Source organism: Podarcis liolepis (assembly GCF_965112155.1).
Source record: "Podarcis liolepis genome assembly, chromosome: 6".
Classification (NCBI taxonomy): domain Eukaryota; kingdom Metazoa; phylum Chordata; class Lepidosauria; order Squamata; family Lacertidae; genus Podarcis; species Podarcis liolepis.
Window position 1 is genome coordinate 4,092,438 of NC_139559.1, and position 14,488 is coordinate 4,106,925.

A 14,488-nucleotide genomic window follows, 5' to 3' on the forward strand; every position below is an offset into this window, starting at 1 on the left:
ACATTAAAACAACTGTTATTAAAAACTTGCCTAAACAGGGCTGCCTTCCAAGATGTCTTCTAAAAGTCAGATAGTTGTTTATCTCCTTGACATCCAATGGGAGGGCATTCCACAGGGAGGCTGGCACAACCGAGAAGGCCCTCTGCCTGGTTCATATGTGTTCACCCCCCCTCCCTTCATAGCCCTTCTGTTCCCCCCACAATAATGCTTCTGGCCAAGAAAGCCGCTTGCGAAGTCTGAGCTATAGATTTATTTTAAAATCAGTTTGGGGGAGAACCTGAAGGAAGGTTTGTTCTTGTTGTTGTTGCAGCATCAACTTTTACAGGTCAGAGACAGGGAGGGGGAGACATCGATCCATCATCATTCTTGCCATCATCCCGACAGAGTAACTATTACCAAGTGTTTCTGATTATTCACCAATGATTATATATTTACACACACAGTAAAGAAATGCCATTTCTGGGTATTAGGAATTAATCCACTTGTGGAGTGCATTGTTCTGTGGAGGAAAGGAGAAAAGCAGGTCAGGAAAATTGGTAAGGAGGAAGGAAACGGGGGCAATTGATATTTATTTATTAGGAATATTAGTATCTCGCCATCATAGTTCAAAACTGAGCCAATCAACATACTTAACAAACTGATTAATTTAGAAACAGTAGATCTTGTGGTTTGGGGGGGGCGCTTATTTTTTCATTTTGTTCTTGTTTTTATTCTTTGTGTTTTTATCTTATATTTTTGTCTTGTACTTTTATGTTGTGAAACACCCTGAGTTCTTCAGATGAAGAGTGGTATGCAAATTTAATAGCTAACTAACTAACTAAATAATAACTTCCAAACTTATTATGCCCGTGAAAGAACAGGAGATAAGTATGTGTTTGTAATAATTGAATTGTAGGGTTGGAGGGGACCCCAAAGGTCATGTAGTCGAACCCCCTCCCATGCATGAATATTTTGCCCAACGTGGTTCTCGAACCCACAACCCTGAGATTGAGAGTCTCCTGCTCTGTTGACTGAGTCCCGCTTGCCTTACCGGCTCTTTCAAAGAATCTGATGTTCCCCTCGGGAAATCCTTGAGCCAAGGCGAAATCCTTGAATTTATCTTCGATGGCGCCTCCAACGTCCAGTCTCCTACCTTTAAACAGAAGCAAAGGTTGGGTAAGTCTGGAAATGCCCAAATCTCTGTTCGACATACATAGACCATCTAAAGTATCTTCTTCCTGCCATCCTCCCCGGATGACCCATCAGACAGTCAGGAACCGATTCTATCATGGAGCCAAGGTAGTGCTTTGATGGAGGGTCTAAAGGAGCCGAAAGCCTACAAAGGCGCTCAGTTGTCCCCAGCGCTGGGGCAAAAATAAAATTAAAAATTCTTGGACAAGGAGCTTTGCAGAGCAAAGCTAAGTGTGGATAAGCCCAAAGTAAGCAAATAGCTTTCTACTGAACCCCAGATCTGCCCCATCCGTCATTATAACACGTACCAGACAGATACATTGCCGTGTAAGTGTCCAACGTCACATGGAAAATTATGTATCTATCATAATCAGCAGCCATGACGCGAACTGTGGATTTGTCTGCACAGGAAACACCATAAGACGTTAGCTATAAGACAACTTTGTCCTGTATCTTTGCTCGAAGGTCTAGGCAGAAGCAACACTCTAGCAACGCGGCAGCTAGACTGGTGACTGGGAGCGGCCGCAGAGACCACATAACACCGGTCTTGAAAGACCTACATTGGCTCCCAGTACGTTTCTGAGCACAATTCAAAGTGTTGGTGCTGACCTTTAAAGCCCTAAACGGCCTTGGTCCAGTATACCTGAAGGAGCGTCTCCACCCCCATCGTTCTGCCCAGACACTGAGGTCCAGCGTCGAGGGCCTTCTGGCGGTTCCCTCGTTGCGAGAAGCCAAGTTACAGGGAACCAGGCAGAGGGCCTTCTCGGTAGTGGCGCCCGCCCTGTGGAACGCCCTCCCACCAGATGTCAAAGAGAACAACAACTACCAGGCTTTTAGAAGACATCTGAAGGCAGCCCTGTTTCGGGAAGCTTTTAATGTTTGATGTATTATAGTATTTTAATATTCTTTTGGAAGCCGCCCAGAGTGGCTGGGGAATCCCAGCCAGATGGGCGGGGTATAAATAATAAAATATTATTATTATTATTATTATTATTATTATTATTATTATTATTATTACTCTTAGCCACTTTAAATATTCACAAGATCTCCTGCCACCTCATTTGATATAGCTTTTTGGGGGGCGGGGATTTACAAAGATGAAACTCTGGGCCCCAAGAAGTGTCCCCCGCCTTTGCCACGACCGACCGCCGTTTCTTAAAAGTAACGGTAAATTCTAATATTGAACCCTCGGAAATCCACGAAGGTGCCGACTCTCTCTCCCAGAACGGCTCACTTGGGTTCCTCCCATGGGTAGGACTCGAACCCATGGCTCCAAGTTACAAGAAAGGAGATTGCGATTCAACATCAGGAAGAACTTTGTGAAAGTAAGAGCACTTCGACTCCCTCTGGAGGGGGTGAACTCTCCGTTCTTGGTAGTTTTTGAAGCAGAGGTTGGATGGCTATCTGTCAGGGATGCTTGAATTGAGATTCCTGCCTTGCAGAGGGGTAATAATAATAATAATAATAATAATAATAATAATAATAATAATAATTTATTATTTATACCCCGCCCATCTGGCTGGGCTTCCCCAGCCACTCTGGGTGGCTTCCAACCAAATATTAAAATACAGTAATGCATCAAACATTAAAAGCTTCCCCAAACAGGACTGCCTTCAGATGTCTTCTAAAAGTTTGGTAGTTGTTCTCTTTGACATCTGGTGAGAGGGCGTTTCACAGGGAGGGTGCCACTACCGAGAAGGCCCTCTGCCTGGTTCCCTGTAACTTGGCTTCTCGCAATGAGGGAACCGCCAGAAGGTCCTCGGCGCTGGACCTCAGTACCACTGTATTATTATTCGCTCTGCAGCTGGCAGCAGACTGGCAATGCGAGTGTGCTCCCGGGCTCGGGTTCAGGGCGCTTAGCGAGGACACCATTTGCATCCGCAGCCCGTGGCTCGAAGCGAAGCTGAAGGGAGCTGCCTCCAGGGGGCAGTGCCACCAAGACGAGGGAGAGAGGGAAGGGGTGAGGCTCGGCTGTTGGCAGGGCTTCCTGGGCACAAACTTGTTTGCTCACGGCCAAGCGGGAGACGCGGGCAGTTTCCAGCTTGCCCCTAAGAAGCAGCCATGTAGCGGACAGCTTTCCTCCTACTCCTGCAATTGCCCAAGCTGGCGTGGTCCATGAAAGGGGCTGAGACATCAAAGCTGCACGGCACTGGGCTCCATCCATGCATGAAACGACACTGGATGTTAGAATATTCCATTCCACCTTAAGGGACAGGCATGAGACTGTTGTGTGTCACATGCCTGTTTACACTCCAGCACAGCTTGCTGGGAACTTCCCTTTGTGTATAGTTTTGCTTATGCTGCTTGCTTTTGGACATGAAAGGGATCGGACATGTTTTCCTTTTGTCAGCTGAATCAAGGTAAAGGAAAAGGGACCCCTGACCGTTAGGTCCAGTCGTGGCCGACTCTGGGATTGCGGAGCTCATCTCGCTTTATTGGCCAAGGGAGCCAGCGTACAGCTTCCGGGTCATGTGGCCAGCAGGACTAAGCCACTTCTGATGAACCAGAGCAGCGCACGGAAATGCCATTTACCTTCCTGCTGGAGCGATACCTATTTATCTACTTGCACTTTGACGTGATTTCGAACTGCTAGGTTGGCAGGAGCAGGGACCGAGCAACGGGAGCTCCCTGAGCAAGCGGGGATTCGAACCGCTGACCTTCTGATCGGCAAGTCCTGCTTGTAAATATGCTCACACAGCCGTCTCCTGCCACTTCTGTTGCGTAACGTTGACTCTGCTGAGTAGCGTGCTCCAGCTTCTGAAGCTCGAGTCGTTGATGCTGCATTAATCATAGAATCATAGAATCATAGAGTTGGAAGAGACCACAAGGGCCATCGAGTCCAACCCCCTGCCAAGCAGGAAACACCATCAGAGCACTCCTGACATATGGTTGTCAAGCCTCTGCTTAAAGACCTCCAAAGTAGGAGACTCCACCACACTCCTTGGCAGCAAATTCCAAGCTGTCGAACAGCTCTTACTGTCAGGAAGTTCTTCCTAATGTTTAGGTGGAATCTTCTTTCTTGTAGTTTGGATCCATTGCTCCGTGTCCGCTTCTCTGGAGCAGCAGAAAACAACCTTTCTCCCTCCTCTATGTGACATCCTTTTATATATTTGAACATGGCTATCATATCACCCCTTAACCTCCTCTTCTCCAGGCTAAACATGCCCAGCTCCCTTAGCCGTTCCTCATAAGGCATGGTTTCCAGGCCTTTGACCATTTTGGTTGCCCTCCTCTGGACACGTTCCAGTTTGTCAGTGTCCTTCTTGAACTGTGGTGCCCAGAACTGGACACAGTACTCCAGGTGTGGTCTGACCAGAGCAGAACGAAGGACTGGAGATTGCCGACACACCGGCCAGTGGGCTGGAGCCAGCTGGGGGCCTGCCAATTGCCCCCGATTCCTTGGCTGTATCCCAACACTGACACCCCCCAATCTCAGACCCAAGCCGCACCTCCACAACAAGATATGAGGGTGACTCGTGGCTCTTATACCTACTGGGAACTTGGAATACACCGGGTCGGTTGGTGTGCATTAAGGTCTTGGTTGTTTGAGTACAGGTGCCATTCCTGGAAAAGAAAGCTCAGTTGAAAGACTTCCACGCAAGAGACGCGGCCTTCTTTGGCCCTCCCTCCCCTGCTTGTGTTTTCTAGGGTTCGGGAAATAAGCATCGCAGAAACCCACAGATTTGTGATCCATCTTGTCACATGCCACCCCAATCTCCAAGTGTCGCAATACCCCAGGGATCGCGGTGTTTCCCTCGCATTTGTGATTCCTTTCGGAAAGGAGGCACAGCAGAGATGGGGGTGTCTTTAGGTTGCAAGCTGAGTCTACAATGGAGGGGTTCCTGGCATCAGCACCCTAGAAGGGTCTTTTTTCTCCCACAGGTGAAGCTGCGGGTTCAAACAGATATGAACCATGGACACCTTGACCAGGTCACCTTGCAGCCAACTCCAATCCGAAACTCAATTCTCCAACTCTGCCTTTTCTTCAGACTCAAGGGCATAGCTGTCAACATTTCCCTTTTTTTAAGGGAAATTCCCTTATTCTGAATAGGATTCCTTGCAAGAAAAGGGAAAAGTTGACCAGCTATGCTCAAGGGAGGCAGCCCTTCCATTTGCCATCCATTTGGGTTTCTGAATGGCTCGTCGCCTTCCTTTCGCTCTTCCCAATGGCTCATCTCCCAGGCGATTAAATATAACTCGGATTATATTTTAACCTTTGCTTCTGGTCTAGCACCCAGGTTAACCCTCCAAGCATGGATTCAGTTCTAACTCTTGCTGGACCCGGAAATTTGGGGGAGTCTTAGTGCCTCCCAACTGTACCATCTTATGGTTCTATGATTCTGTTCCTATTGGCACATAAAACCCTTAACTATTTGGGACCAGTTTACCTATGAGATTGCCTTCCTCTACATGTGCTCTCTCAAACATGTCGATCAGCAGAACTGGCACTGACACAAGTGTCACATAGGACCCATTGCGCTGTTGTGCGGACTAGGTCATTCAGTGTGGCAGCGTCAACACTTTGGAACTTCCTGTGCTCTTTGTGGTGCCTGCTAAAAAGTTCCCAGGTGGAAAGTCTTACCCTGTACTTTCAATCTGTTTTCATATTGTAACTTTTGTATATTTTAAAGCAGGGTAGTACATCTTTCTTAATTTTACTGTTTGGTCTATTATAAACCACTTTCAGGTTTTATTTATTTACAGTTGTACCTCTACTTACATATCCCTCCGGATCCGTAAACTTCAGAAGTGTATGCTTATGGTTTTCGCCATGCGCTCTGCGCACCTCATACATGCACAGAAGTGCTCTTATCACGCTGTGCACGTGTGCAGAAGCAGCGCCTCCAGATACGGACTTTTCAGGTTGCGGACGGACCCCCAGAATGAATTAAGTTCGTATCCAGAGGGTCCGCTGTATTTTTGTTTACAATCAAGCCGGGCAGACATTTTATGAAATAATTTTTTAAAAATTAAAAAATCCAGAGGCCTTTTAAAGCAGAGGTTGGGAGGCCATCTCTCCTGGATGCTTGAGATTCCTGCATTACAGGGGGCTGGACTAGATGACCATCAAGGTCCCTTCCAACTCTATGATTCTATAAGGACCCCTGGATGGTTAAGTCCAGTCGAATTTGACTATGGGGTGTGGCACTCATCTCTGCTTTCAGGCCGAAGGAACCGGTGTTTGCCCACAGACAGCTTTCCAGGTCACGTGGCCAGCATGACTAAACCTCTTCTGGTGCAACGGGACACTGTGACGAGTGCCAGAGTGCTGTTTCCCTTCCCACTGCCATGGTACCTATTTATCTACTTGCACTGGCATGCTTTTGAACTGCTAGGTTGTCAGGAGCAGGGACTGAGCAACGGGAGCTCACTCTGTCGCGGGGATTCGAACTGCCAACCTTCCAATCGGCAAGCCCTAGGCTCAGTGGTTTAGACCACAGCACCACCTGTGTCCCTCTATAACCTCTTAAGATAAAGGAAGATAATGAACTGGAACCTATGACCTTCCCTAGGGACCAGCATCATACCAAATCGGACCCTTCTTCCATCCAGCTCAGCGTTGCCTAAGCAACCTGGCAAGACCATGCAATGGCCCAAACACCAGCCAATGATTTCAGGAAAAGGGTCCTAGGCCAGCACTGATTGGATCAATTTGAGGGTACTAACAGCATAACGTTAGCAGTGAGTTTCAAGTCGCCGCTATCAGAAACCGTCACGCGGTGGTCCATCTGCGCCGTCAGATTGTCACGTTCCGGCACCTCAGGTGTAGTGGAAGCCATTGCGACGGGATGCCATAAGCCTGCAACCTGAAACAGAATAACTTCACTGAGCAGCCAAACACCTCCTGAGTATTGTCCTACCGAGGGTGAAAGCAGCAGTGCTCTTGTATCTGCGAGAGAGGAGAAGCAAAAGGGCTTCTACTCTAGAGCAAAGCTGCTCAGAGGAAGAAGGCTGCCCAGAGTCTCAAGAAAGGCAAGACCAGGGGAGTAAGCGAAAGGGTCGCCATTATCTCCAGGAGAATCTGCCACTGGGTTCTGCCTTCTCTGTTGCTGATATCATCCCCTCCAACATTTCTCCAGTGGAGATAAAGGTAAAGGGACCTCTGACCATCAGGTCCAGTCGTGGCCAACTCGGGGGTTGCGGCGCTCATCTCGCTTTACTGGCTGAGGGAGCCGGCGTACAGCTTCCGGGTCATGTGGCCAGCATGACTAAGCCGCTTCTGGCGAACCAGAGCAGTGCACGGAAACGCCGTTTACCTTCCTGCCGGAGTGGTACCTATTTATCTACTTGCACTTTGTGCTTTAGAACAGCTAGGTTGGCAGGAGCAGGGACCGAGCAACGGGAGTTCATCCCATTGCGGGGATTCGAACCGCCGACCTTCTGATCGGCAAGCCCTAGGCTCTGTAGTTTAACCCACAGCGCCACCCACGTCCCGCCAATGGAGATAGGGGCATCCTATTCCATCACCTCCAAAATTTCTCTGATGAAAACAGGGGCATCCTATGCCCACTAAACGAGGCGTTTGAGGGCCAAGCTCTTGGGGGCTTTTTCATCATGGACTCGTAATCTGGTGAACTGGGTTCGCGTCTCTGCTCCTCCACCTGCAGCTGCTGGGTGACCTTGGGCCAGTCACCCTTCTCTGAAGTCTCTCAGCCCCACTCACCTCACAGAGTGTTTGTTGTGGGGGAGGAAGGGAAAGGAGAATGTTCGCCGCTTTGAGACTCCTTTGGTTATTGATAAAGCGGGATATCAAAGCCAAACTCCTCCTCCTCCTCCATCATGCCAATCTGGCTTGAAGGTCCCACCTGAAAATCACCTACCGTATTTTTTGAACCATTACACTCACTTTTTTCCTCCTAGAAAGTAAGGGGAAATGTCTGTGCGTGTTATGGAGGGAATGCCTACGAGTGGCATGGCTACGGATTTTCCTCCTCTAAAAACTACATGCGTGTTATGGTCGGGTGCGTGTTATAGAGCGAAAAATACGGTACCTTTCTGGGCTCGAAGTCTGACTGCACAGGGATGTGCGCAGTGACTGGGAATATGCAGGCAGGAGACAGTCCCACCACCAACAGCAGCGCAGGCCTCATCCTGGAGGTGTCTTTCACCTGATTTTAGCATGAACGGAGAACCTGGGAAGATGAGAACGAAGGATCAGCATCGCAGCAGCCTAGTTTATAGATTTGCCTCCAAATGTCTTCCAAGCGAATCCACCCAGCAACGTAGGGGGCGAGAGTGAGAGCAACAGGCTATGTTGTGGGTTGATGGAGGAATAATAGCAACACTTTTGACTCCCTTCCATCCTACCCTTCATTTACAAAGATGGGTGGAGAACTGTCTTGCCCAAGGGGCTGTTTGGTGTTGATCAAAGATTGCGGAGATCTCTTTGTGCATCAGAGGAAAGGAGTATAACACTCCTTGTTCTTTCAGAGAAGGGAGGTTAATGACTGACACATGCCAGTTCTGGGTAGGAGCTGAGATCACAGGGGCTTAAAGACCTGTGATTTCCCCCCCCCCCAACAAAGGAGGGGGAAGAATAGAAGTGTGTAGGGGTACATCCCCTCCAACATTTCTCCAATGCAAATTGGGGTGTCCTATTGGTTTGCCTTTCTGCAAAATGGCAGTGAAGTGTCAAGTATCCTGATACCACTGCGAGAAACTTCAAATGGTGCAAGCAAAAGCTTCTAAAACATCACAAAGTCCCCCATGACTATTCTCGCAAGAAAGCTGGTAAATTGTGGGTTGAATGAGATAACTGTTAGGTGGATTTGTAGCTGGTTGGCTAACCAAACCCAAAGAGTATCCATTTAATGGTTCCTCATCATCCTGGAAAAATGTGACCAGTGGGGTGCCGCAGGGTTCTGTCCTGGGCCTCACACAAAAAGCCAAGAATAAGCCCCAAATACCTGCACCACCCCTCCTTAGAAGGAGGGTGGGGAATTATCAACGTAGAATTATACTACATCACCAACCAGGTGCGCCACATAATCCCAGGCATTCTAGAAGACAAGATGAAACAATGGGTTCACGTGGAGAGAGACACAGTCGAACCCACAGCATACCCATTTATCCAAAACAAACTAAAGAAAATCCCCACAACACTAAAAAGGTTCACACAGTCCATGCGTAAAGCATGGAAGGAAAATATAGGCAAATTGTCCCCATCCCCACTCACCCCCCTGGCGCATCACGCACTATTCCATCATGCAGCACAAAACTTCCAAATAAAGACTTGCCAAGCCAAAGGCTGATGCCGCTTAGCAGACTCCTATAAAAAATTACAAACCCTTATCATTTTCATCCCCAAAAAGTTTTTGATTTGAGTTCCTACTGAAACGAGGCTGCATTTTAATGCTGTACTTAATCTTGTTTTTAAGTTGTATTTTAATCAATTGTTTTTACCTGGTGTTAGCCACCCTGAGCCCAGTCTTGGCTGGGGAGGGCGGGGTATTATTATTATTATTATTGACACAAGAAATACAAGACAAACTAAGGGACACCCGAATACCCTGGCTAACACACCACCAACGACATGCCTTCTTAAACAATGCAGTAGTAAATTCAGCAGCCACTAGGTCCTCGACCACCTTTGGAAACCTTCTCCTGGCAGCAAAAGGACATGGCAAGGGGATGTCACCCACAATATACAAAAAACTGCTCCAGAATCCCACAACCCCCCTTGACACAATCAAAAAACAATGGGAGCACAGCACAGGCTACGAAATAAACCCCACGCAGTGGACCAGAATGTGGTCTATGTTAGGATATAGTTCCATTCCACCTTTAGAACAGGTGTGTGGAGTTGTTGTATGTCACATGTCTGCTTACTTCCAGCACAGTCTGCTGGGAACTTCCGTTGTATGTAGCTTTTGCTATGCTGCTGTTTGCTGGGACACGAAGGGAAGCAGACATGTTTTTCCTTTGTTCCTGATGCTGAATAAACGCCTGTAAATATGCTTACGTATGTCTCTGTCCGCCACTTCCGTTGTGAAAAGTTATTCACTCTGCTGATTGGAGCGTGCTCAGTCTCTGAAGGCTTCTGAGGCTCGAGTCACTGATAGATGCTGTTACGAAAACCAGAGTTCGCCTTGCTCCAAGCCGGCGGCTGGAGCCAGCTGGGGGCCTGCCAAATGCCCCCGTCTCCCCAGACGCATCCCAACAGTCTAAACCTCCCTTTAAATCCATCTCAGCTAAAAGAAGGGAACTCACTCTGAAGCTCAGCTACAGGTGGCACCTAACACCACGGAAACTGGTGCTGATATGCCAGGAACCTCACCAAAATGCTGGCGAGGCTGCACTTCTACAGGTCCATACCTCCACAAGTGGTGGGAATGCACCCAAATCCAACCCTTTTGGACAGCAGTCCTACAAAAACATGTGCAAAATAACTAAACAGGTATTGGAAGCCACCCCAGAACTGGCCCTATTGAATACTTTCCAAGACAGCAATGCTCACTCATGCTATAACGAGCTTATAAGCCACCTAATACGGCTAACTTGACCCAACAATCCCTTCCGCCTCACACATGCAAACAACTCTCATTGCAGTCAACTAAAGACAATATTGAAAGTGAGACTCCTGTCTTCCACTTCCTCCCGCAGTTTGGTCAAACTCATGCTGGTAGCTTCGAGAACACTGTCCCACCATCTCGTCCTCTGTCGTCCCCTTCTCCTGATTTTTCCCAACATCAGGGTCTTTTCCAGGGAGTCTTCTCTTCTCATGAGGTGGCCAAAGTCTTGGAGCCTCAGCTTCAGGATCTGAGAAAAGACTCTACAGCTGGGGAAAAAGAGAAAATGCGTGTACTTTTGTAACCTAAGAAAATCTTTTTTTCTTTTTTTAAAGAGACAAACCCTGAGAGATTCAACAGCCTTCTTTATTTATTAAGATGATTTATAAACTGCTTGATCAAGAAAGCTCTCCAAGTGGGATCTGCGAGCAGCCCCAAATTGCAATCCTGCTCCTTCAGAGGGAGTTCATTCCCACTCATGACAGGCACTTGCCCAATTTTCAAGACACAGGAACCACTCAGCCGCAGAGATTCCATCTCATCAGGGCTCAACTTCGGCTTATGTCCTCTTATCGGATTGCAAGCTCCTTGGGGCAGGGACCTCTCTCCCTCTCTTAAGGTGCCATGTACAGTGATCACATTATAAGAACAATAAAAAAAAGGAGAGCAGGAGGATGCCCAGTCAGAGTTCCTTAATGAATGCAAATGTTTCATGGGAGCTTCAACAAGAAATAAATGCTGTTTTCAAAAAGACTGAGGGAAAACTGGTCCGCCCCCCCTCGTGCATTTAAAGTAAGTTTTCCTCAATAAAAGAACGCATCTGAGTAGGGTTGCCATATTTTGAAGAGCAAAAAAAGAGGACACATTTGCCAACTTCTACTGTTAACAATAGATTGCTGTGACGACTCTCATGTTAAACCGTGAAAAAGAGGGTGTATCCTGGGGAAATATGACACATGGCAACCCTCCATCTGAGTCATTAAAATGGACAAGGAGAAAGCACAGCAGATTTCTCTGAATGGACAGGATACTGGTAGTCTCCACCCAGCGGCAGATTCGGAGGCTGCAGGCAGATGTGCAGGATGGAGAAGACGTCGCTGGAAGACACAAAATATCCCATAGAATCTCGACTGTAATGCAGACACGTTCCTGGGTCTCCGCATTCAGAAGGTGTACGATGTGTGTGTGTGTGTGTGTGTGTGTGTGTGCATGGGGGGACAGGAGAGATAGAGAGAGGTATTTTTAAAAATTCCCTTTTGTAAAAAAAGAAAGAAATGCAAGCATGAAAAAGCAAAGAAAATGAAGAATAAGAAATTTAAACCATAAAGTGCCACAGTCTGGAAGGATGAAAGTACAAAGACAGAGGGGTCGGATCCAGCTAAGCTGGTGTGCCAGCAGAAGCCAGTGTAGTAGTAGTAGTAGTAGTAGTAGTAGTAGTAGTAGTAATAATAATAATAATAATAATAATAATAATAATAATGAATTTTATTTATACCCCTCCCTCCCAGGCCAGAGCCAGGCTCAGGGCGGCTAACATCAATAAAGTCACAGTAAAAACATAATGGGGGGGGGCAATTTAAAATACAGGTTAAAATGCAATTTAAAATGTAGCCTCATTTTAAAAGTAGCTGATAGATCAAGACCATAAGGGGAGGGAAACATAAGGGTCAGACTGAGTCCAAACCAAAGGCCAGACAGAACAGCTCTGTCTTCCAGGCCCTGCAGAAAGATGTCAAGTCCTGCAGGGCCCTAGTCTCTTGGGATAGAGCGTTCCACCAAGTTGGGGCCAGTACTGAAAAGGCCCTGGCCCTAGTTGAGACCAATCTAACCACCTTGTGACCTCGGACCTCCAAAATGTTGTCATTTGTGGACCTTAAGGTGCTCCGTGGGGCATACCAGGAAAGGCGGTTCTGTAGGTACGAGGGTCCTAGGCCGCATAGGGCTTTGAAGGTCAAAACCAGCACCTTAAACCTGACCCTGTACTCCACCGGGAGCCACACGAGCATAATAGGACTCCCCCCACCCTCTGAATAGGCTCAGGGGCATCTGGGGAACCCCCAGATCAGCACACGGTTGTGGGGCAGGGAAGACTGTCCCAACAGGAAAGCTGAAATTGCTTGCGGCAATGGGACAATTGGAAGAGAATGAGCCTTATTTCCTTCCTGTGTTTTGGATTCCATTCACGGGATGACTTTGGGCCCAGAGGAGTAGTGTTGGGGGGGGGCTGCCGGGAGATGATGGGACCTCGCATCGCACAGCTGCGTGGCACCCCCATCGGTGGGAAGGCGGGTAGATGGCGAGACTCGTGGTGGCATCCCAGCCTCAGGAGGCACCGGTTAGAAGGCACAATACTTTCCTTGCCCCGGGCACTTGGCAATCCATGCTACGCCACTGTTTGGGCCAGTCCGCTTCTCTCAACATGAACTAGCTCACAGGGTTGTTGTGAACATAAAATGCAACTGTGGGGAGGCAGGCACTCCTTAGATGATAGAGGAATGAAATAAACAGCCATATGGGGGGGGGGGGGATTTTCACCAGGGGCAACCCTAGCGCTAGGCAATGTGAGGCAACCACTTCAGGCAGCAGATGTGGGGTGGTGGCTGTGAAGGGGGAAAGCTGTGGGTGTCACGCCACCTACCCAAGACCCCCAAAGCTGACCCTCAAGTGCACAGGAAGCAGGCGGTGTTGAAGATCCAACTTCCAGCTGGGACACCTTTGGGAATCGGAATTACGGAGTGTTGTTTCTGAGGCATCTGACCTCAGAGTATAGGAAGCTGCAACATGGATCATGATTGCAAGCAGGTCAAATGGGGAAAAAACATACACAAGACCCTTAATATCGGGAGAACAGCCTTTTCCAAAGATGTCATGGGCTTTGAAGACACTCAAACTCAGGACGCTCGAACTCAGTGTCCAGGCAGAACGGTGGGGGTGGAATCCCTCCTTAGGGAGTCCAAGAACACAAGAGCCCAATGAATGTAATGTCCCTCTGCTCCCTCTCACCATGTGCTGCTATTCAGGGATAGACTGTCTCTGTGCACAAAGGCTCTGCCTAACCACCATAGCTAACCACGGCCAACGGCACCAACCTCCTTCACAAGAAACACGGAACCTGCTTTGATAGCGAAGCGGGCTCCCTCTGAAGGGGGTGGACTCTCTTCCGCCCAAGGCTTTTAAGCAGAGGTTGGACGTCCACCTGGCAGGGGTTCATCAGCGGCCATTCCTGCATTGCAGAGGGTTGGGCTGGATGGCCTTTGGGGATTCCTTCCAGCCCTGTGATTCTATGGGAAGCTAGTCAAGCCATTTACCAAAGTCAAGCCTTTACCAAATGTGTCATGGGGTTTGAAGACACTCAAACTCCGGACGCAAGGGAGAAACGCGCTAAGAGGAAGGCATGCTTGGCAAATCCACACCGTGATCAACTCCTGCCCGGAAAGCAATGTCCCCACTGTGGAAGGATGTGTGGATCCAGAATTGGCCTCCACAGTCACTTACGGACTCATCGTTAAAACCGTGTTTATGGAAGACCATTTTACTCGGCTATGAGTGATCACCAAAGAAGACAAAGAGTTTGACTGATTATTTGCAACTGTTTTTCTGATGATTCCTTTATTCTATGAGATTTGTGTTGTATCTGGGGCTTTCCATTACGTTCTTGTTATTTATCATTTGTGAGCGGCTTTGCGATTTGTGTGAGCAGCACAGAAATATAATAACCAAAATGAAAGAGACAGATGTTGCACCATCAGTGCAGCGTGGATAGTACGACTTCCATGGAGGAGTTGTGATTATTTGAGACACTGACTCTC

At 48.1% G+C, this 14,488-nt stretch overlaps 1 protein-coding gene across 3 annotated transcripts; it reads right to left on the reverse strand.

Annotated features, from left to right (window-relative positions):
* Window positions 1–227: 227 nt before the first annotated feature.
* Window positions 228–9,185, reverse strand: LCN9 (lipocalin 9). 3 transcript variants are annotated; one of them, XM_083507790.1, is made up of 7 exons: window positions 9,078–9,185; window positions 8,163–8,303; window positions 6,838–6,977; window positions 4,664–4,734; window positions 1,479–1,571; window positions 1,031–1,132; window positions 228–499 (listed from the first exon to the last, which is right to left on the reverse strand). In XM_083507790.1, the coding sequence occupies exons 2-7, from the start codon at window positions 8,259–8,261 to the stop codon at window positions 474–476; spliced, it is 531 nt and encodes a 176-aa protein (XP_083363916.1). In that variant the 5' UTR covers window positions 8,262–8,303; window positions 9,078–9,185; the 3' UTR covers window positions 228–473. The 3 variants fall into 3 exon arrangements, with proteins under 3 accessions (XP_083363916.1, XP_083363915.1, XP_083363917.1); XM_083507789.1 differs by having other exon boundaries at window positions 9,049–9,185; XM_083507791.1 differs by lacking the exon at window positions 1,479–1,571 and having other exon boundaries at window positions 1,031–1,128; window positions 4,660–4,734; window positions 9,049–9,170.
* Window positions 9,186–14,488: the final 5,303 nt, after the last annotated feature.

Bases quoted from the DNA above. Each gene is read 5' to 3' on its own strand.
- LCN9 (XM_083507790.1), bottom strand. From the start codon at position 8,261: ATGAGGCCTGCGCTGCTGTTGGTGGTGGGACTGTCTCCTGCCTGCATA. The intron at 1,133-1,478 runs GTACGTGTTATA...TTCTGTTTAAAG, and splicing joins CACGGCAATGTATCTGTCTG to GTAGGAGACTGGACGTTGGA. The intron at 500-1,030 runs GTAAGGCAAGCG...TTTCCTCCACAG, and splicing joins CAGATTCTTTGAAAGAGCCG to AACAATGCACTCCACAAGTG.